Source organism: Dunckerocampus dactyliophorus, chromosome 21, assembly GCF_027744805.1.
Source record: "Dunckerocampus dactyliophorus isolate RoL2022-P2 chromosome 21, RoL_Ddac_1.1, whole genome shotgun sequence".
Taxonomy (NCBI): Eukaryota; Metazoa; Chordata; class Actinopteri; order Syngnathiformes; family Syngnathidae; genus Dunckerocampus; species Dunckerocampus dactyliophorus.
Genome location: NC_072839.1, coordinates 17,670,804 through 17,694,164, shown reverse-complemented (window position 1 = coordinate 17,694,164; position 23,361 = coordinate 17,670,804). Strand labels below are relative to the sequence as shown.

General features: G+C 42.7%; 1 protein-coding gene across 7 annotated transcripts in view; it reads right to left on the bottom strand.

The window, feature by feature from the left end:
- abcd3a (ATP-binding cassette, sub-family D (ALD), member 3a) overlaps window positions 1–22,941 on the bottom strand; it is a 66,890-nt gene extending 43,949 nt beyond the window's left edge. For 4 of the 7 annotated variants that reach the window (XM_054766410.1, XM_054766409.1, XM_054766412.1 and 1 more), the window contains exons 1-13: window positions 22,777–22,938; window positions 21,383–21,419; window positions 21,216–21,314; window positions 18,247–18,335; window positions 14,014–14,083; window positions 13,464–13,561; window positions 12,021–12,144; window positions 8,037–8,093; window positions 4,148–4,290; window positions 2,578–2,647; window positions 2,373–2,442; window positions 866–963; window positions 437–528 (exon numbers count right to left, since the gene is read on the bottom strand). In XM_054766410.1, the coding sequence (XP_054622385.1) occupies window positions 437–528; window positions 866–963; window positions 2,373–2,442; window positions 2,578–2,647; window positions 4,148–4,290; window positions 8,037–8,093; window positions 12,021–12,144; window positions 13,464–13,561; window positions 14,014–14,083; window positions 18,247–18,335; window positions 21,216–21,314; window positions 21,383–21,419; window positions 22,777–22,886 (1,157 nt within the window). In that variant the 5' untranslated portion in view covers window positions 22,887–22,938. Of the gene's footprint in view, window positions 1–436; window positions 529–865; window positions 964–2,372; window positions 2,443–2,577; window positions 2,648–4,147; window positions 4,291–5,450; window positions 6,666–6,778; window positions 6,793–8,036; window positions 8,094–12,020; window positions 12,145–13,463; window positions 13,562–14,013; window positions 14,084–18,246; window positions 18,336–21,215; window positions 21,315–21,382; window positions 21,420–22,776 lie in introns of those variants that run through there. The other 3 variants (XM_054766408.1, XR_008567448.1, XM_054766413.1) reach the window with 3 other exon arrangements.
- Window positions 22,942–23,361: the final 420 nt, after the last annotated feature.

Below are 23,361 nucleotides of genomic sequence, written 5' to 3'. Positions count from 1 at the left end.
TGGGGATGTCATACAACTTCATGTCAAAACATCCCAACTATCCCTTTAACATGACTTTTGCCTTTATTGACTTGTTGGTGAACACTGTGACGAGTGGGGTGAGGAGGGGAGTGGACGGAAAGGCCGAATCTGTCTATAGTGTCCCAACTCTAAAAGAACCACTATTCATTCTTCGCATATGGATGCGTTGTGGGACCACTCTACTCTGCAGACTAATATAAGGGTAAACTACTTTGTTAGGCGCACAGTTTGGCCATAGGATCACAGAGACAAGCGTACAAAAAAACGAGACTTATTTTTGACAATAATTTCCTTGAAAAGTGAATTTTACAAAAACAGGGGCTCCACCGTATTTACTCTTTATGGTAAACCATTTTAAAGTTGAGATATGTTGCTAGCCAGGGTATGACATCTCACAATTACTACAAGTACTCACCCAGACAGCCTTGTCATTTCTCGACCGGCCAGAACAATCCTCCCAAGGGCTTGGGACATCCTAAGGAGCATCCTCCCACTCTGATAATAATCCTACAGAAAAATATGTCCAGCATTTCTTCAAAGTCATGATTTCAAAGCAATTTGTTTTTAATTGTTATAATTACAGAAATTGGACATACAAAATGATCTGAGGTGGATGAGCAACTGCATAAGCAGCTGCAGTAACTTTAATACTGGACTTCTATTCTAGCGTTTGTATTTTTATACAGAATTATTATCATTTTCCACACGATTTTTTTACTTCCTTAGATTGAAAGGTGAAGTTGTTCAGTTGCAAAGTCAGATTTGTATTAAATTCCACATACAATTAGGGAAAAAGCAATGGATGTGTATGTTACGTCAGGTATGAGTGACTGCCACCTCTGACCTCCAATAGCTCAGACTGTGTGCTGTGCTGGTGTCGTGGATGGGACAGGTTTAAGAACGGCCTGCTGACCACCAGATAACCCACCACAGTGGCAATATCTGCAGCAGATCACACACACAGAAAACATGACATAATGGGTAGGCGGTTTTAGGATCATTACAGATCTTAATATCACAACAGTCGTCCCTCGCTACATCGCTCTCTCGCGTTTTTTCAAAAATGAATAGATGATCGCTATTTCATGGTTGACTGTGGCCTTTTATTAGTAAAAAAAGTATTGAAAGACAAGTCATTTGCAGTATTCTGGTCACTACTAGGCATCAGTAATGTTACACTGATGAGACGTTACCTGCATTAAGTCAGCCATGGATGAAGAGCCCGACATGACAGTTCCTTGTGGCAGTGGTACGTTTTTGGCATCTTACTCTGTCCTTCTTCCCCACTCAGTTTCAAACCTATTCTTAAGATTAGAATACATAAATTGGAGGCTAACTTGTTAGCTCGGTAGATTGCTATTCTTAAAGTGGTGTCACTTCAGAGATCCTGTAGCCCAGGGGTCACCAATGTTTTTCATTGTGAGAGCTACTTTTACAAAATGAAAATGGCCAAGAGCTACTACTCATTTTTGTAACGTTTATTTTCAGAGCTTATTTTAAACCCAAACAAAGCGAATATGCTTGTTTTACCAGAACATTAACAAAATGCTGGTGTCCACAACTCAAATTTTGTATTTCAGAATGCATTTCTTTCTACTGTTCTTTCATTATTAACTGAAAATCTGAATGAAAAGCAGGCTTGCGGGCACCTCATGTGGTCGTGGGGGGCTACCTGGTGCCAGCGGGCACCACGTTGGTGACCCCTGCTGTAGCCTGTGCATAAGCGGTGCGCAATGTGGCGTAAACACAGCTAGCAGTATTGCCGGAGTGTACGTCTACATATGGCAGATTCATGTTAGACTGGCTGTCCGGTATATCAATCAAGTGACAAACATCATAGTGACCATCGATGATAGGCTGATGTCCATCTTTTTTTATTGCCATGTGATCCACTCACAATACATTCGAGATACTACAACAACAAGGAACTTTCCCAATGTTATCGGTGAGTTACTATGTCTTATTATTGCTAATCATCATTACTATATTGGTAATATGAGCATAAAAGGTGACTATAGGGGTGTTACTTATTCTCTACAGGGCTCCAATAATGTTAAAAATTGTTTTAACGTAAAACAGGTTTTCGATGCTTTAATTCTAAAAACATTCAATGTATTAATATCGAATCCTACTTTGCGGTAATTCACATATCGCGGTCGGGTATGGAACCAATTAACCCCCATAAACAAGGGACGACTATAGTTGTTGGTATGTAAGGCCCTGAACACTTTGATTTTATAACTTCTCATTGAGCATAGTTAAGTAATGGTGTAAACTTGCATTAACTCCCATGTTAGAATATGGTTTTATAAAAATGTTCATGTGTTGGGATAATAAACACTTCCACTTACACTTGGCGATGATGCTATCCACAAATCCCATTGAGAAACGAAAGAATATGAAGTTATGTAAATGGTCAACCTGCAAAAGAAATTAAAAATATATATAATAACAGAAATAGAAATATAGGAATTATCTAGCCAACGGTGTTGAAGAAAGACATAAAAGGAATGTTGTCATTGAACTCAAATGGTTGATGCTGATCCTATTCCCTACCAGTTTCTGAAATGTGCTGTGAATAGTTTGTTTTTCTCTCACGTTCCCATTGTAGAAGGCAATTTCCTCACTGAAGACAAAGAAGAAAAACATCTCATTTGCATTTTCCATTCCGTGAAATAAATTCAAGTGTACTTCACTTTCCAGGCATGTGAACAAAAACTTATGCCTTTCTGTTGGTGAATAAATAAAACGCTCAACAACACTATTAAGACAATATTGTGAAGAATATGTAGCTATCACTAACAAATCAACAATCAAAAGATGAGTTTATGAACGTAAACATATTGGTTTTATAACAAAGTGCAAAACCACTGAGAGACAGATTACACTTTGCCAGAAAATATTATGGAATCAGATTCCTTCCTATCAGGATTGGAAGAAGATGATCATGTGTCCAACCATGGCAGGAAGCATGTGCATTAAATATGTTAATACCATCGTGTCTATTGGTCATTTGACTACTGACAGGAGTAACAAGATGACTTGTGAGGCGATCAGCCAAATGCTCCAAATAATGGCGCTTGACAACGTAGATGACCCTAAACATGGCGTGAGAGCAACTTGGACAAAGACAAAGACTGAAATGGAATATTCTTCACCTGATGTCAAGCCAATAGAACATGTTTTTACCACACATGCAGCAAGTGAAGGCTTAGTGGAAACGTCCAAGGGCTCCTGAGGCACTCATTAACGGCAAATGACTTTCATCCAAGTTACAGGTGTGCTGATACAACCTTTTCACTTGAGTATCGGCTGATACAGATATCAATTTGATACGATACCACTTACTTTGTAGTGTGAATTGTTAGAAAATATTTGCCCAAGTGATATTACTCAAACTGAGAACAATAGTTAGCAACAGTAGGTATGAGAAAAACTCACTTTCTCATGCTTTGCAGAGTTTTTTGATGCCGTTGGCTGTTTGGGAGGTTTTGTGAGGATCCTCATGCTGTTTTTATTGGTGCTTCTTCGAAGGTGTGATGAAGTTGCCTGTTACCTTCGCAAGTTCTGTGCCATCGCGGGGGACCTGTGTGTGGTGAGTTTTGCACGTCTTTGGTGGACGTCTATGACATTACTGCTCCTTGCTAACTTTGTTAGCATGTTAGCACATGCTGCTGTTGTGATCAAGTGGGCTCGAGAATTGCTGGACTGCTTATATCAGAGTTCTAATATCTGAGATTTTAGACTCAGGCCAATCAGATACTTTTTTTGTTGTTGCTAATATTAGACCAATATTCAAAATCAATGTTGAATTGGGATGCCCCTAATCCAAGTATTAAAACTGTGCTTTTATTTGCAAGGGTGTCAATGTACAAATACTCCTTGCCTCTGCATTCTACTCTTGAATCGCATTTTCACTGTTATTTAAGATACTGATAAATAATCTTTGTCACTGTTCAAATACTTGTAGACAATCTTGTGTAGTTTCCAGGCTTTGCACTCTTGTTCAGTGTAAATCAAATATTGACTTTTGCAAACAATGCGAGTCCAGACCAACATTTAAAATAGACTAAGCTTTAATTGAGCATATTTAATTGAACTAAATGCTCACAGCTGCTGTGTGTACCTGTTGGTGATGAGGCGAGAGTTGACGTAGCGGTACTCTCCCTCATATCGCTGCTCTGTGACCGTCATTTTGCCGATGGGTCTCCTCAGTCTGGTCAGCAGCAAACCCGAGATGAGCAGATATGACATCATGATGGCTGGGCCCTAGGTGAGTAAGGAAATGTAGTTGGCTATAAATACATTAATACAACAGTGCAGGGGACATGAATGGCTCTTTCAACTATACACTACCTACTAGGGCTCAACAATTCTTTATTGATGCTTTTCCATTAGCACTTTTGAAGAACACAAAGAGAAGTAAACACAAAATAAGGAAAAAAAAAAGTCTGTATTCTTGCTGCCTGTGTCCAATAGCCACATGCTGGAAGGAAAGAAGGAAGGTTCCCCTCTTGTGTACTTTGTGACAATGCAAAACAATTTTGCTTCATACTTTTTTTCCACTTCAGAGCTGGAGGCTTACATGCACTCCTGATACACGAGAGCTGGGTACATTCTGGAGCCAACCTTTTGAATGCTCAGTCCCAAATTAACATACAGTACCTTGTAAGAATTAACCTGAACAAAAGGTGCAAAAATTAATGTATATTTCATATTCATTTTACAAAATGTATACAAACTTTTCACCTCTACCAAACGTAATTCCATGAGGCACGCACTACATTATGTCAAAAGAAACCACTGTCAGATGGTTCATAGCAGCATCTAGTCAAGTTGTGAAAATGAATAATTATAGATCTCAAATCACCAGTTAAAGAAAGCTGGAGCAAAGAAACAATGGAAAGCACAAAGTGGGTGGAAGGTGAGATAGTGAGACAGCATAAACTTGAGTAAGAAGCAACCTGATAATATTCTTGTGTCCAAACGCTAGTCTGCCTCTACAATGTAGTCAAAATGATCTTTAATATTTTCCAGTACTTCTTCCAGTCCTCCATTTAAGTTGATGTAGATTTTACTGTTGGTTAAGTTAAGATTAATTACATTTTCTTCTGCTTGCTTAAGTCACGTGCTTTGTCGGCACTGCACTTTGTCATGTAGTCGTTTGTTCCTCTCAGCTTACTGCTCTGTTTGAGCAATACTGTTTGCTATTTCTTGTTAGTGAAGGTTATGATCAATGGGCCTCATTCACGAAACATTCTTACGCACAAATCTGTTCTTAAAGCCTTCTTACGAAGATTTTTGGCATTCATGAAACGTGTTCTTAACTCACAGTTCTTAGATCTAAGAACAAATTCTACGAACGCTCAGGAGGACTCTTACGCACAAGCAAAGCTTGCACTTTCAATGCGCAATCGCCCTCATGATGGATTTTGCAACCTGATCCCAAAAAATGTAGTGCAAATAAAATATCCCAACAATTATTTATCATCAAAACAACTAAAATATACTCCATCGATAAATATATATTCAAATCCCAATTCATCAAAAAAAAAAAAAAAAAAGTAGCTGGCTGGACGTGCGCTACGCAGAGAGAGAATGTATCGGGACCATTAGATTTATTTGCTGAAAGCCACGAATATTTGATGTCCTGCTTCAGGCTTCAGGCTTCCCTCTCTGTTCTTGCAGGTGTTCAGGATCATCAGAATAACATCGCAATGAAACGTGGTGTGCCTATTGCGCACGTAGCACCCCCAGATAACGACATGCGCCCCCAGCCACGTCTTGAGCCAGAGCACGGGGCTGCTGTATTAATTAGGCAGCGTCTAATCAAATGTAACCACATAAAAAATACATTGTCACACACAAACTATGTATTTTGACTTTATTTTTCCATCATAATTGTGTAAATATTTTCTAGAGTTTCCGAAATGGTTTGGTTTTTGATTGATGGCCCACCTCCCGTTTCCTCCAGATCCCTCCGGTGCAGTCCAATCTTTTTTTTTGTTAGTCTATTTTAAGTCAAAACACTTCTTTTTAACCTCTGCGGTGGTGCGTTTCTCCGTGGAAACGGCATTTATGTTTCCTGCAATGGTGCTCCATGCCGACTCTTTTTGGATGGCCTGATGACCGGTGGATACACGTGAAAATAAGGTGGTCTTGTGTTCGCTCACTCCTTGTAAAAGCACCTCTATTTCTGTACAATTGAAGTTTTTCTTTCGTTTGTTGTCCAGCTGCTCCTCAGTCTTGCCCTTGCGCGTTGCCATCGCCGCCTCCAGCTGCCCGTTGCGCACGGCACATTTTTTACCTTGTATGGGAAATAATAGGCGGTGACCTATGCAAATTAGGGCTCACATGCACGGGCATCGCAGTTGGCATTCATCAACCTAAGAACACCGGTGCGAACGATTATCCCTACTTAAGAACGTGTCGTGAATGCGGCGCAGTTTCCAACCCGCGCCTTCTTAAGTACACTTCTTAAGAAGACTTTTAAGAAGATTTTCGTGAACGAGGCCCATAGTTTCTTCTATACCATGGAATGCTTGTATCATTGTTGTTGACATCCATTTCATCATGTTCTCCTCTTCTGTGTCTCCACACAAGACCTAGCAAGGTGTCATGCTGAGCCCATTCTCTCCTTCTGGCTACAAAACGCAAGTGAGTAAGAGACACTTTGTGGGTGAAGAACCTTTCATATGAGTATGAAGCACAATAAACACTCATCAACTGAATCAATCCATGAAGCTTACTTACTTACCTAGCCCAGGAGTACTGTATTTTGACAAAAATGACAGGATATTTAGAATTGTGCTTTCATACAAGACTAGGATGGATTTGACATTTCAATAGGATGCTTGTCAAGGAAAATGCGGGACATTCTGGACTATGTGAAAATAGAATAAATAGCCCGGATGTTATCAATTTGACGCTTGAAAACTGTCCACATATTTCCAGAACTAATTGTATATTTGTGAATGTGACAGTCTTCTTTGGAATATAAGGCCATGCTTGATGATGCTTCCAAATAGCTTTGCATGACTAAGGCCTCGTCCACATGGGAACTCTCCTGTTTTTTTTAGTGGGTTGGAAAAAAAAAAAATCAGGTCCACAGTGTGAAATCAATAAATAGTCACATCCACACGGGAACGTTTTACTGAGTGAAATAGTCACACCTACATGTGGCGCTGTAAACAGGCACACAGACAAAGACATATGACACACCAAAACAATAGAAGAAGAAAGAACGCATGCAAACAAGGTCCATCGTCTTCCAGCTTGCCTAGACTTACGACAAAGTGGAATTACTTCTGTGAGTCACTTTGGAGTATATGACAAAAACATATCTGTGACCGCACCAGCTAACGTTGTGTTGCGTGGGGAATTCTCCCCACAATGAAGACCCGCAGGTACAGTTTCATGCCCAATTCATTCTATTCATGTCCAGTTACATCTATTGACCCAGGCAGAGGGGTGGTCTACAGAAAAAATGGACCTCTTATTAATATTCTTCTTATTTAACTTACCAGCAGAGTTCATTAGAAAAAAAAGTTACATTTGTATATTTGGAATTGTACTTTGTGTTTATCTGAGGAGTACAAATCACAGCAATTGGACTAGGTTGATTTTCTTAAGATGTTTCACCTCTCATCCAGGTCCAATTCCAGGTACTGTCTTTCAACTCCTCAGATACACCATGTACCGAAAACCTATACATACTATTTTTTCAAATCATGTGTTGAATTTGTAGATAAAAAAAGTATTCAAAAAGATGGCAGGATATAATGCTTGCAAAACGTTAGAAAGTAAGCAAGCTCTAGGCAGCCACATACAGCAACTGTTGCAAACAGGCCCTTTAAATATAAGATGTTTAAGAAGTTTTCGTAATTTGGGTTGCCGTTTGTCATCAAGGGGTGATGGTGGGTCCCACAGCCAAACCAGTTGAGAACTACTGGTCTGGTCAATGAACTTGTAAACATGCTGCCTTAAAAACAAAAAAAGAAAATATGCTGACTTACCTGAGCTCCAATAGCACTTGCTAGCTTGAAGATGTACAGACCAATATCCAGCAAAGGCTGCAGAAAACAACATTATTTCAATGTTAACAAGACAACTGATGACCACACTAGAAAGTACAGAGCATCCACCAATTTGAAAACCCACATAGTGAAGCTGTTGGCTCAGCCAACTGGTTGACCTGCATTGGTCATCAACGTATGTTGGTTCAACAACTCAACCATCAACCACTACATCTTCATTTAGACAACCTGTTGTTGTTTTTTTTCTCTTATATTAAAACTTTTATTTCCACATGCAAGCCTTTACACTATTAGAATAAGCTTGCTACACACATTTGCATATATTTATTACAATTACCACCAGTCATCATGTCTCCTAGTTTATCATCTGGAACTAGTATGAGGGAGCAATTATCAGTTAACCTTTTAGCAAAATAGACAATATTAACATCATACAGAATATGCATCCATCCATCCATCTTCTACCGCTTATCCAAGATCGTGTTGCAGGGGCAGCAGCCCAAGCAGGGAGGCCCAGATATTCCTCTCCCCGGCCACTCCGTCCAGCTCCTCCCGGCGGATCCCAAGGCGTTCCCAGGCCAGCTGGGAGACATAGTCTCTCCAACATGTCCTGGGTCTTCCCCGAGGCCTTCTACTGGTCGGACTTGCCCTGAAGGCATCCTGACCAGATGCCCAAGCCACCTAATCTGGCTCCTCTCAAAGCGGAGGAGTAGCAGTTCTACTCCGAGTCTCTCCCAGATGACAGTGCTTCTCACCTTATCTCTAAGGGAGAGCCCAGCCAGCCTACAGAGAAAACGCTTGTATCTGTGATCTTGTCCTTTCGGTCACTACCCAAAGCTCATGACCATAAGTGAGGGTAGGAACGTAGATCGACCGGTAAATTGAGAGCTTTGCCTTTCGGCTTAGCTCGCTCTTCACCACAACAGACCAATGTAGAGTCCGCATCACTGCAGAAGCCGCACCAATTCGCTTGTCGATCTCACGTTCCATCCTTCCCTCACTCGTGAACAAGACCCCGAGGTACTTAAACTCCTCCACTTGGGGCAGGATCTCATCCCTGACCTGGAGATGGCACTCCACCATGGACTTGGACTTGGAGGTGCGGATTCTCATCCCGGTCGCTTCACACTCGGCTGCGAACCGATCCAGTGTCATCTGCAAAAAGCAGAGACTCAATCCTGCAGCCACCAAACCGGAACCCCTCAACGCTATGGCTGCGCCTACAAATTCTGTCCATAAAAATAGTCCCCAGGCTGTGCTTCCTCATATGAAGACGTGTCAGTGGGATTGAAGAGGTCTTCGAAGTATTCTTTCCACCGATCCACAACATCCCGAGTCAAGGTCAGCAGCACACCATCACCACCATGCACGGTGTTGACTGTGCACTGCTTCCCCCTCCTGAGACACCGAATGGTGGTCCAGAATCTCTTCGAAGCCGTCCTAATGTTGTTCTCCATGGCTTCTCCGAACTCATCCCATGTCCGGGTTTTTTCCTCAGTGACTGCCAGAGCCGTAGACCACTTGGTCTGCCGGTACCTGTCAGCTGCTTCCGGAGTCCCATGAGCCAAAAAGGCCCAATAGGACTCCTCCTTCACCTTGACGGCATCCCTTACCACTCACTCACTGGTGTCCACCAACGGGTTCTGCGATTACCGCCACGACAGGCACCGACCACCTTATGGCCACAGCGCTGATCAGCTGTTTTGACAATGGAGGCACGGAACATGGCCCATTCAGTCTCAATGTCCGCCACCTCCCTCGGAACATGGTCAAAGCTCTCCCGGAAGTGGGAATTGAAACTCCTTCTGACAGGGGACTCTGCCAGTCGTTCCCAGCAGACCCTCACAATACATTTAGGCCTGGCAGGTCTGACCGGCATCCTCCCCCACCATCGGAGCCAACTTACCACCAGGTGGTGATCGTTGACAGCTCCGCCCCTCTCTTCACCCGAGTGTCCAAAACATATGGCCGCAAGTCAATCACGGAAGTGCGGACTAGGGTGCACATGCTTGAAGTCAGCGTTTGTTATCGACAATCTGTGACAAGCACAAAAGTCCAATAACAAAGCACCGCTCGGGTTCAGATCAGGGAGGCCGTTCCTCCCAATCACGCCTCTCCAGGTCTCACTGCCTCTGCCAATGTGAGCGTTGAAGTCCCCCAGCAGAACAAGGGAATCCCCTGAGGGAACACTCTCCAGCACTTCCTCTACAGCAGGGGTCTCAAACACAATTTACCTGGGGGCCACTAGAGGTAGAGTCTGAGTGAGGCTGGGCCGCATCAAGTATTGGGAGTAGGGCTGGGAATCTCGGAGTACCTCACAATACGACACGAGATACATGGCTCACAATAACAATAATATCTTGATACAGTAATAGGGTGAATCAAATAAATAAATAATTTCAGTTTATATTTTGCTGCATTCAGATGGGATAGGCTCCAGCTTACCTGTGACCCTAATGAAGCGGTATAGAAAATGGGTTGAATTTTTTGACCACATTTTTTCAGTGAGTCACTCACTGTTAGTTCAGTGTAGGCTTATGTGTGCATCCTACGAGTAACACTGGCTTGTCGCACACCGTATTACAGTAATCTTTGAAGACAAGTCGCAAATGGCCCGCGCGCCGTGAGTTTGAGACCCCTGCTCTAGAGACTCCGAAAAAGGTGGGTATTCTGGACAGCTGTTTGGCGCATAAGCACAAACAACAGTCGGGACCCGTGTAACGGATGCCAGCCTGTGAGACTGTGAGAGTGTACGTTGGTAAAACCTAACTCCCTCTGCCTTAAGAGCTGAGCTGAACACGCGGCCGACAGTCCGGGCTTTTAGTCGTGTGGTCAGCGCCCTCGCCTCCCATTACGAAGGTCCTGTGTTCAAACCCCGGTGCGGGCAGTGCGAAACAGGGCGGGTTACATTGGTGCCGTGACCCGGATGGGAGTGAGGTTTGAGGGGGGTGAGTGTAACGGATGCTAGCCTATGAGGCTGTGCGAGTGTACGTTGGTAAAACCTCACTCCCTCTGCCTTAAGAGCTGCGCTGAACACGCGGCCGACAGTCCGGGCTTTTAGTCGCGTGGCCAGCGCCCTCGCCTCCCATTAGTGCGAAACAGGGCGGGTTACACCCGTCCCCCCACTCGAAAGTGGAAGGAAACTACCTCTGCGCTGAGGTGAGTCCGACGATATCTAGCCGGAACTTGTCAACCTCGATCACCAACTCAGGCTCTTTCCCTACCAGAGAGGTGACATTCCATGTCCCAAGAGCTAGTTTCTAGCCAAGGATCGGACCGCCAAGGTCCCCGCCTTCGGCTGCCACCCAGCTCACTCTGCACCTGACCCCTTTGGTCCCTCCCATGAGTGGTGAGCTCATTGGAGGGGGGACCCATGTTGTCTCTTCAGGCTGTGCCCGGCCGGGCCCCATAGGCCTAGGCCCGGCCACCAGGCACTCACCATCGTGCCCGTCCTCCAGGCCTGGCTCCAGAGGGGGGCCCCGGTGACCTGCGTCCGGGCAAGGGAAAACGTGGTTCAATGTTTTTTTTTTATCATAGAAGTCTACTGAGCCACTCTTTGTCTGGTCCCCTCACCTAGGGCCTGTTTGTTGTGGGTGACCCTACCAGGGGCATAAAAACCCCCGACAACTTAGCTCCTAGGATCATCGGGACACGCAAACTCCTCCACCACAATAAGGTGGTAGCTCAGTGAGGAGATCATAGAGAATACAAAAAGTAAAAGTAGGAAGGTAGTGTCTGTTCCAATAGGATTGTAATGTAAAGGTCCCCAGTTAACACAGATTGCAGGGGGAAAGGTTTCAGGGAGACACAACAGGAAGTGAGACGGGCCAGTGCGCGTGATGATGATTGCACCTGCTGCTCAATCTGACAATAAAGTTCAAGTGAGCAAGTTTACAGCTGTTAAAGTTACCTTTGTAACGGATGAGAGTGAAACAGTGTTGGTGTGCTAACATAGTTTTCTACCTTGCTGAGGTTGGAATAGAGGTCCACCACACTGTTGCAGAATTTCTCCACATCCTGTGTTAGCAACTGGTCTGCGTTGGCAATCCGGTTGTCCAAGTTGCCCATTTTGTAGTAGGTGAAACCCCTGAGAGACCAGACCAAGGGTTGGAAAAAAAAGAAACAAGAATAGACAATACAAGAATAGAAAATACACCGTCAGGTCAGGTCACACCCGTAGCATTTCTGCCGTTGGGGCACTGAGATGTCCTTCTCCAGGTTTCCTTATCCTACGCCATTCTCATGCAGATTTCCACCGGCTTCTCCACCCATATCCTCACATCATCCACCCAATTCCTCCTTGGTCTTCCTTGAGCTCGCCGCCCATCCACCCGACCATGCATTACCGTGTGCGCTAGTGTGCCTGGCCGTCGAGTGACATGTTCGAACCACTGCAGCTTCCTTCTCTTCGTTGTGTCCAACAGCAGTTCATAATCCCCGATTTTCCTCCGTCAGGACCCCCAAATGATACCGTACTATATTTGTTTGTTATAGTGTGTTGTTACAATGTTAGTAAATTCATGATTATGTTTGAAAATATATTTAGAGAGCTATTTCTTTTGAACATACAGTAATCCCTCATTTATGGCGCTTCATTGGTTCCAGACCCGACTGTGATAAGTAGGATTCCTTATTAATACATGGAATCATTTCATAGTTAGAGCATACAAAACCTGTTTACCAACTTCTAAATATGACTTTTAACATTATTAGAGCCCTGTAGACATGAAATAACACCCCTACAGTCACTTTTACACTCCCAATATAGTACACATAATAATAGAAAATCCAAAATATAAATAAAACATAGTAGACATAACAGACTGACACGTTAGCATTGGGAGTGTTCCTTTGTGTTTTTTTTTCTGGACAGCGCCCTTCCTGTGGTGGCTATTGTCTTATCGAGTCAACATTACTGTAGTGACATTTAGTGACCAGTTTAGATTACTACATATCACTTCTTTGGATGCGTCGTCTGAGTGCCTTATATTTGTATTTTTGTTCATTTACCTTTTATTAAGAATAATAATAGGCCATATTCTATCACAAAAGAGAGATCATTGATTCATTCATTCATTTAGAAAAACTGTGATAAGCTGCAAAATTCGAACCATGAAGTGGCAAGGGACGACTTTATGCTGATAAGAATGCGTCATAGAAGATGGGTGATTTATTTTATGATTATTTTTACAAGCTGCATGTAAAAAAACATCGAACCGTGTCACAAAAGTGTCACGTTCTACTAAGAACTTTCTTATGATCCAACAGCGCAAAATGTACATTCTTTACATTTTTCAACTGGTTTTAAAATTTTGATCACGAGTGTGTGTGACGGAAACAATTTTGTAGCTTAAACTATTTATAAATGTAGAATGTTTTCAGATGAAGCTATTGTGTACGACTTACTGTAAGTACTGGTCGTACAGATCCTTCGTCAGCCTCTCTCGAAACTTGAGTTTCAACTCGTTCAAGCCCAACTTGAGGAAGTTGTTCACCAAGGCTATCTGTAGAGTCACACATCAATATCACACATGTTGTGGAACTCAATATGGAATTTTCTAAATATTAAACTATGATTTCACAATTGAACTGCCTAAGAATATGACCATCCTGTCCATCCTGGGGGCATATAATGGAAAAATTGCTTATACTGTACTTAGGTATGGAATGACATGATCATGTCCTTTTCATGTTACCTGCCTACTGTATGTCCTTCTGATGTCACATGTCGGGCTAATTTATATACTAGCATCGTGAGCACATCTCACATTTTCTTATCTCAACAGTGACTACACAGAACACCTCCCATGTTTGGACTGGACAACTATTTGAATTAGGGCTCTCAATCCAGAATGATGTTGTGTTCTGTTGAAAATGCTTTAGAAGAGAAAAACATATTCCAAAAGACATTGACATTTGAAGTTATTGATATTTCAAAAATCAAACACACACTTACAAGTGGCATGAATCGGACAAAGCTGAACAAGTAGGTCCTGAAATGTTCCGTTGAGCGACCAATAATTGCACTGTAAGACAAACGCACAAGGTCAGTGGAGATAGAAATTACTTTTATAATTGCTCCATACACCATTACGAAGTACAGTCATGGCCAAACGTTTGGAGAATGGCAAGTACTTGTACTGCTTTTCACAAAGTTTGCTGCTTCAGTGTTTTCAGATGTTAATGATAAGATATCATTGCAAGCATTTCATACGTGTCAAAGGCTTTTATTGACAGTTAAGTGACGTTTATGTAAGGAGTCAATACTTTCAGAGTCAGCCCTTCTGTTTCAATTCACCATGACATGCTGTCAATTCTTCCTGACTGATGGCATCCTGTCAATGCATATTCAATGCTTGGGCGTTTGTCAGAATTTGCGTGTTTTTGTTTGTCCACCTGCCTCTTGAGGATTGACCCCAAATTCTCAAAAGGATTAAGGTTTGGGGAGTTTGCTGACCATGGACCCAAAATGTTGATGTTTTGTCCAAGGAGCCAGTTACCGTATTTTCACGACCATAAAGCGCACCGTATTTAAAGGCGCAGTCTCAACTACAGGTGCTATTTTGGTATTTAACATATACACAAGGCGCACCGTACTATTGGGCGCAGGTATGCACTGTAACACATACCGACTTAACAAGCCCACTTGAAATCAGGATGGTTATCACTCAACACAACAGTCTAAGTCATGGTGCACAACTAAAAACATCACACAGCAACGCAAACACAGACAAGACATTACCTCTGTTTTTGCAGAACAATAACTAACAACTATGTAGCTCAAACATGTAACTTTAAGAGCATTTGCACCAAAACACTACCGCAAAGCACGCTGGGGAACAGGAAGTTCTCCCCAGCGACGCGACAATACGCTAGCATGCTTGCTATTGTATGTTTTTAAAAAGCCAGCAAGAGCAAAACTGAGTTGGGTTGTACTTTATTGAAGTATTGAACAATGTACTCACGTTATTTTTGATAAATCCTCATCCAAAAATCCATCAAAGTCCTCATCTTTTATTCCCAAATGAACAGCGGGGCAAGTTCTCCATCAAACATGCCAGGTTCCCTGTCGTCGTTGTCAGTCAGTCTCGTTGCCGTGCGGCGCCTCAGAAATGATGCTGGCTTTTGTGAAAGCTCGAACAGTGCATCAGACACGTTAGCCCAAGCATCCACAATCCATTAGTGAAGCTGGGTTCGCTAGCTGTCATCCATCGCTCGCAACTTAACTTTAAACGCTGTGTTTACATCCATTCAGAAATTGTGGCGAAACTAGCACAGCGATGCCTCCCAGTGTTAGTGAAGCTGTGTTCGCTAGCTGTCATCTATCGCTCCCACGGCGCTCGCAACGTAACTTTAAACGCCGTGTTTACACCGATGTCCAGCGGTTGGAGTTCCCTTGTCAAGCCTCCCGGAATGATGTTCAGCTCCAAGTTAATTTGCTTCATTTGTGGTGACGCGTGTGAAAAAAACATCTGGTCTCTTTCCGTACACGTCACTCATCCATTTTCTCATCGTCCTTCCAGCCCCTTTGGTCCGGCTGGAAACTTTTCTTTAGGCAGTGTCAGCGTCTACCACAGGTAGCAGTTTCTGTCCATTACCATGGCAACCAAGCACAACAGAAAAAGACGACTTTTCGTGTCCCGTTGTGTGTATCGCTACCGTGCTGGTCTTCTCTACAGTGTGATTCACCAGGATGTGGAAAGTGAGCGGCACGTCATCCATGTTGGTGATGTAGTTGGGTAGTAGTTGGATGGATAGATGACGCCATAAGGGGGCGTGCCTTTAGCGTCCTCAGTCACGTCCACCTTTCCTTTCCTCTATACAAGCAGCGTGTCGGCAGGCTCCCAGTCAGTCGAGCGGAGCGCTCATAAAAGTCACACAGCAGCACTTACAGATTTTGGAACTCAGTACACACATACGGCGCTCCCCATTATAAGGCGCCCCGCCCATTTTGGACAAAATTTAAGACTTAAGTGCGTCTTACGGTCGTGAAAATACGGTAGTTATCATGTTTGCCTCCTGGCTGGTGATACCCATCATGTTTGTCACCAAACTGTTCTTGGATGGTTGGGAGAAGTTGCTTTGGACAATGTTTAGGTACCATTCTTAATTCACAGCTGTGTTCTGAGTGAGCCCACGCCCTTGGCTGAGAAGCAACCCCACACATGAATGATTTCAGCATGCTTTACTGCTGGCATGACACAGGACTAATGGTAGCGCTCACCTTTTCTTGTCCAGACTAGATTTGTTCTGGATGCCCCAAACTATCAGAAAGGGGATTCTTAAGCAAAAATGCTTTTACCACAGTCTTCAGGAGTCCAATACCTATTCTTTTACCGAATACCAGTCTGTCCCTGATATTTTCCCTGGAGAGAAGTGGCTTTTTTGCACCTTTCCTGACACAATGCCATCTTCCAAAAGTCTCAGTGTGTGAGCAGATGCACTCACGCCTGCCTGCTTCCATTTCTGACCAAGTGCAGCACCAGTGGTGTCCCGATGCCACAGCTAAATCAACTTTCTGAGACAGTCCAGATTCTGGCTGGACTTTCGTGGGCGGATGACGCTTTCTTCTCATCAACTGAACCTCTCACCTTGAAGTTCTTAATGATGTGATATACGGTTGATTTTACTAGTCAGTGTTGTTTTCATCAACAATGATGAAATCATTTTGTTGACAAACCTTTTTTGACTGTATGCTTTGGTTTTTCCCTAAGAAAACAAGACACATTCCCCATTCTATTCCATATGGAACCCTTGTGTGGGCAGCGTGCATCTTCTTTCAAAGTCTGGGAGATGTATTGCTGGTTAAGCCCCAATGTTGTCCAAACAAATATCCCATTTATTCATCAAATGCTATGATGGGGTTTGACCAAATCATATATTATTGACTAACAGTCATGCACACGCACGTACGGGTCACAGACAGCATTTCACAGTGGAGTCATCAGCAAAGAGTGGAAGGGTACGGCTGTTTTGAGGTAGCTTCCGGCAGAGCTCTTGTTTTTTGTGTTTCTCACATGGCTCCAAAACCTTGCTGCGCCAAGTAGTCAACTCTTTAGAGATACCTGCCATCTTGGCTGCATGTTCCCCTCCCTTTCAACATGACTTGCTAACTCACTAAGCTAACATTAGCTTGTAGGTGTAAAAAGATTGAAAGGTGAGAGCCACCACTGAAGCAAAGCACAATGATTCCAGATGACTAGTAGCTTTAACAGCTGTGTACCCAAATTCATTCAATTCAATCAAATTGCCATAAAAGGGAGATACATTTGATTGATTTTCCAACTTGTCTGGTATGTTTATGCACAACACGGAAAATACAGTATGTGCCAGAGAGAAAAAGTCAATATAGAAGAAAGAAAAGAAAAGAGAAAAGAGTTTATGAAATAAAATTTGGTGGAATGATTTCTTTGAACATTTGTAGTCAGTTTGAATAACATAGCAATACTAATAGTACCGTAAAGCACTGTGTATAAACTCACCCGTGTATTAACCGCACCCCCATTTTCAGGCTCATGGCGGGGAAAAAAAAAATTTTAGTTCATAAATGCTTGCCAACTCTTTCATCTTAAATCAACATGCGTAAAGGTACTAAGCAATTTCAAAAAGAAGAATAAAGGACAAATCTGAACTTTGGCATTTAGATCTTTAATATTATGGCTTAGCACAGATTAATAATAATAATAATAATAATAATAATAATAATAATAATAATAAATCCAAATAAAGAAATTTGCAATTTTCAGAGATGTTTTGATATCTTTCACTGCTTCTCTTTTTCTCTATTATTATTTTATTGCATTGCTTCAGTGTGAATTTGAATAAACTCCAACATTGTATTGTATTTTACATTGGAAGCTTCGGTTAGCTTCAGTGTATATAGAGATCGTTTCACTGTGTGGAAAATACAGACAGCCGTCAGATAAGTTAGTTGCATACACAAGCATTTTCAGCAACTGTACAGCAGAGGGCGGTAAAGTCAAAGCAACTGTCTGACCCACAGACGGCTATTCTAAAATGGGCTTCTCGTCAATTTCTGCGTCTGGTCACATTCCTGTCATCGTGTATAAACCGCACCCCGATTTTTTGCTTCTTACCAGTGGAAAAAAAAGTTAGGTTTATACACGGTGCTTTACGGTACTCTAAAAATACTCTAACCTTCATACTGGAAATGAGAAAAGAAGCTGACCTTTCAATCAGTGTGCCATTTTGAATCATCCAAACGTCACAGTAGGTCCTTGCCACCAACATCACAGCAATAAGGAGAAGGTATCCAGTCTGACACAAAAGAGTACAGTTCATTTGTACTTGTTAGTTAGTTAGTAATAGTTACTAGACACTGTCAAACATTATCTTCTTTCTTATCCTGCACTAACTTGCCAATAGTGTTTGACCTTGGCTTTTGGAACATACTTATCTCTCATCAGGGCTCTGTATTTGTGTAGTCATGTTTTCTAAATGTTGAACTTGCAAAACACAAAAGCAGAAAAGATGACGTGATTCCGTCTTCAAGCAACACAAAACAGTTGTTTGAACATTTCCCTGGGACAAATGACAACCCCCAGCCATACATGCCACAGCCACATAATGAAATAAACAGCTGTAAACTTTTCACAAACATGGCTGCTGAAATAAAAAAAAAAACTCCAAGTCATCCAATAATAAATGTGGAGCACATAAAGATTCCTGGCTACTCCCCCCACCTGCCTGTCTCTAAAATGACCAGCAACTTCATTTCTGACCCAGTTCTTGCAGCCCAAACATGGTTAGGGTTCCGGTGTAAAGGTGCTATCCCTCCTTGGCTCCAAAGTGAACTTTGTTCACCAAAAAATAGGGTTAGGGTTAGGGTAGGGGCACCACCACCACCGTCTGGCATATGTTACCAATAGCGCTTACAGAGAACAGATTGTACAAAACAATATACACCCTAAATTACGGACAATAAGATGCTACTTTTTTTCCACACCCTTTGAACCCTGCGGCTTAAACAATGATGCGGCTAATTTATGGCTAAAAGAAGTACCGCTCCCATGATGCTTAGAGTGCACAGACAGAAAGTAGTCAATTTCTCAAGGGGAAGCTAATTTCAAGTTTTGAAGTCTTATGCCGAAATGATGTTTAAGTAAGTTTGATGACGTGTAGAATTAGCACAGCTTTTGCTTGGACCGCAGCAGCTCATCAAATCGGATGACAAAAGCATCACACGTCTCATCACCAGAGCTAACGAGTGATGCTGGGAACAGCGAGTGTAGGGAGGATTGCAAGGTTTTTTTGTGTGTCTTTCTGTGGGAGTATCCCATGTTATAACGTGGACACCTGTGACAATTGCGGCCCACATTGTTTTTACTCTTTAAATTTAGTGGGTGCGGCTTACATTTAGGTGCACTCAATAGTCTGGAATTTACGGTACACATTATCTATATTCTTCGCAATGACTTTTTCAACTGAATAAGATTTGTCTTTCAGGCCAAAAAGTGGCCGTGGCATGAATGGCGGTCACTCACTCCCGTCTCGTGTACAGGCACATGCCCGCCGTGTGCACACTCATACACGCAGTCTCAGACAAGACAGGTGCCTTTAGCACCATCCAGCCGTCACTACTCAGAGTGAAGATGGAGAGTGTGGGAGTAGACCAACACCTGACTGCATGGGTTATAGACTACCTCACCAACAGACCACAGTATGTGAGGCTCCGTCACTGTGTGTCTGACATGGTACTCTGCAGCACAGGTGCCCCTCAGGGTACGGTGGTCTCCCCTTTCCTCTTCACCCTCTACACCTCGGACTTCACACACAACTCCACACAGTGTAACATCCAGAAGTTCTCCGACGACACAGCCATCGTTGGTTGTGTTTCAGAGGGGAACGATCTGGAATACAGGACGGTCATCTGGGACTTTGTCAGCTGGAGTGAGCTTAACCAGCTACAACTCAACACCAGCAAGACAAAGGAGATGATCATTAACTTCCAGAGGAAAACATCTCACTTCACACCGGTGAACATCTAGGGAGCAGACATAGAGTTGGTAGACAGCTACAAATTCCTGGGTGTTCACCTTAACAACAAACTGGACTGGTCCGTCAACACCCACGCCCTCTACAAGAAGGGCCAGAGTCGCCTCCACCTGCTGAGGAGACTGAGGTCCTTTGGTGTGTGCAGGACTCTCTTATGGACCTTTTATGACTCTGTGGTGGCCTCAGCCATCTTCTATGCTGTGGGCTGCTGGAGAGGGGGCAGCACGGACAGGGACAGGAGCAGGATCAATAGACTGATCAGGAGAGCGAGCTCTGTCCTGGACGGTCCTCTGGACTCCGTGGAGGAAGTGGGGAAGAGAAGGATGTTGGCTAAGATGACATCCATCATGGACAACACCTCTCACCCGCTACATGACACTGTGGGTTGCCTTAGCAGCTCCTTCAGCAGCAGACTGTTACACCCACGGTGTAAGAAGGAGAGGTTCCGCAGGTCCTTTATACCGACCGCTGTAAGGCTCTACAACACCTGCACCACCTGAACCATGTTGTAGTCACTATGTCACTATGTATTCTTTACTTGCGTATCTTGCTTGCGGCTGTAACAAGTGAATTTCCCTGCTGTGGGATTAATAAAGTACAATACATACATACATATCTGTACATACATACATAGACGAGCTCACGTCACCTTTTTCTGTCATGTGGGGTGTGGCTTACAATGTTTTCTGCATGTAAAACTAGAATGAGTCCGTATAAAATGCAGTTTTTCTTCATATTTTTTGGGTGTCTGGAACTGATGAATTGGATTAATTACATTATTTCCAATGTGGAAAACGGGCGTGCTTTTTGCAGATTTCCGCTTTCGTCTGACCTTTTGGAACAAATTAATGATGAAAACCAGGGTTCCACTGTATAGCATAAGATAAGCAGCATGAATACTTTCTGGATGCACTGTAGGACAGGTTACAGGATGTTTAGTTGTCCCGACTACTGTAAATACTAACACTATTACATCTTATAAAGGATCAACTCAAAATTGTTCAATTGTAATAAAATACATTATAACATAATAATTGTCTTTAACTTGCACCTTCTTAAAGTAACTTTAAAACTTGTACATACTGAACGTGTTATTTATGCTGAGTGACCATACACGTAGAAATATATGAATTCATATCATACCTCCATGCAAAGCAAACGAGGAACCATGATTCGCAAAAGCTGTAGAATCCGAAGAAAGAAAATCTTGTCCACTGCAGCACGATCTTTTTTGCCATCCTTCTGTATGTAAGACACAACAAATGATTCATTGTCTATGTGGGACAAAAGGATCATACCAATCAACATACCTCCAAGTTTAGTAGCAGATCTGATCCTGCTTTTGGACTGCAAAGAAAGGACAAACGTTTAGTCTGACAGCTGGGATCCTTCATTGAACAATCAGGAAGTAAGAAAGCAAAAATATCGCTTTGCAGCAACTGGGACTTGTTGAAAAATACAATTCCCCTGAATACTGTCTGAAGGCTGACAAAATAAAAACACAAAAAAACTAAATCAAGTAGTGTACAGTGTTTCCTTTACTGTATGGTTAAATCTTTGGCTGACAGGCTGGGGGTGCATGGCTTATGAATATTGATACAAACGTGCACACACATGCATGTGAGCAGCCAAGCCAACTGTTATATCATCATGACATTTGGGGTACATTTCATGCACAGCGTGTGTGTGTGTTAGGCAAATGCAAACGCGCGCACACGCACACACGTGCATGCATAGCATAGCAATGTGCATAGCAATGGCACCTCCGTAGTTACAAACTTTCATAATAAAAAGACTAAAAAATGACCCACAGACAAAATAAAGTCATGGCATTTCATTTATACAACGTTTCCTCTACCATTCAATTATGGGAGAGGAAGAACGTCACTTTGGATGCGGTTCATGCAGCCCAAACACGAATAGTCTGTGAACTGAAACTGCGGAGGACGGTCGTCTACGCTATGTGCATGTTTGTGTTTCATCAAGCCAATTCTCCAACCCAACATTCACACATTCATATTTTAGAAAACTGTGGTGAAAAAATAATACCATTTCCTCCACTCTGTGCTTGCATGTGTGTGGTTCTCTAAACGAAAGATTGTTGGAGCAATTCAGATAATAATCGGTTGAAGCTGGAACGATCTGCTCTCGGCAACCACACAAACATGCCACAGATTTAAATGGTCTGATTGGGAGTGAAAATATCAGCCAGTAATTACATGTGATATGTTTCGGAATGTGAGAAAGTACACTTTGGTGATATGACAAGCTTAGATAAAGGTACTTTGATAAAGCAGCATATGACCTTTGGCAACGACACACAGCTAGCAAATGTTTTCTTAGTGATGGATTAAAAAACAATAGAAAGTTGTCTTCCATTAAACTGGGTTCGGGAGTTGAACATTCAACACTAAAGATGCTAATTTGCCAATGTTTCAATGTAAATTCGTGCTAATAAAACAGACATGAAGGTCGTACAGTATATTCAATAGTAAACACTGCACTATACGATGATGTGTGTTGTTGGCAATTAAATGTTATCTCTGGTTATTGCGGAAGGATTATACACTGCATTGTTTGGAGAAAAAAAGGCGGAAGATGGATTTTTTGTGTCATTTATGGACTTTTCTTCATGGGTCGTCACCGGTAAAGTCGCCAACCACCATCTCGCTTGATAAAGATAATGTTTTCCTTTAACACTCACCATTCCTTCACTGGCCTTCGTCTTCTGTTTTTCAGCAGGTATAGCAACAGCAATATGCCACCTGCTACGGAGGAGTTCTTGGCAGTAACATATTTACTGAGAGCCGCCATTTTTCTACCACTGCTCGAATGGTCTGCAGCTCAGAGGAGCTCCAGAGATCTTACTCGCCTGCAAGATGAGAAGCCACATAATTCCTAGTTCCAACTTTTACCTCGGGGTTGCCAGTTATGTCACGTCAAATTTTCACTACCTTAAGTCATTTCCCCAAGCGCGCCCGATAATTTACTGGCAGAATAAATGAAACGAAGGCGTTTTAGAAAATGTTGGCTGCATCGAAGAACTAATTGCATTACTGTGAATATCTCTTCTCATAGAAGATCTCAGTTGGTTTACACACTGGCATTCTGGGAGACTTGAGTTTTCTTCAGGAGAAACCCACCACATCAGACACATTTGGCTTCATTATTGCCATCTACCGGTAGAAACAAAATACAACATAGCAGTACAATACTGGAGCAATTATACTATACCTTGGCCATACCCAGTGTCGGAGAATTTACCGTAAAAGTGAAATATATTACACGA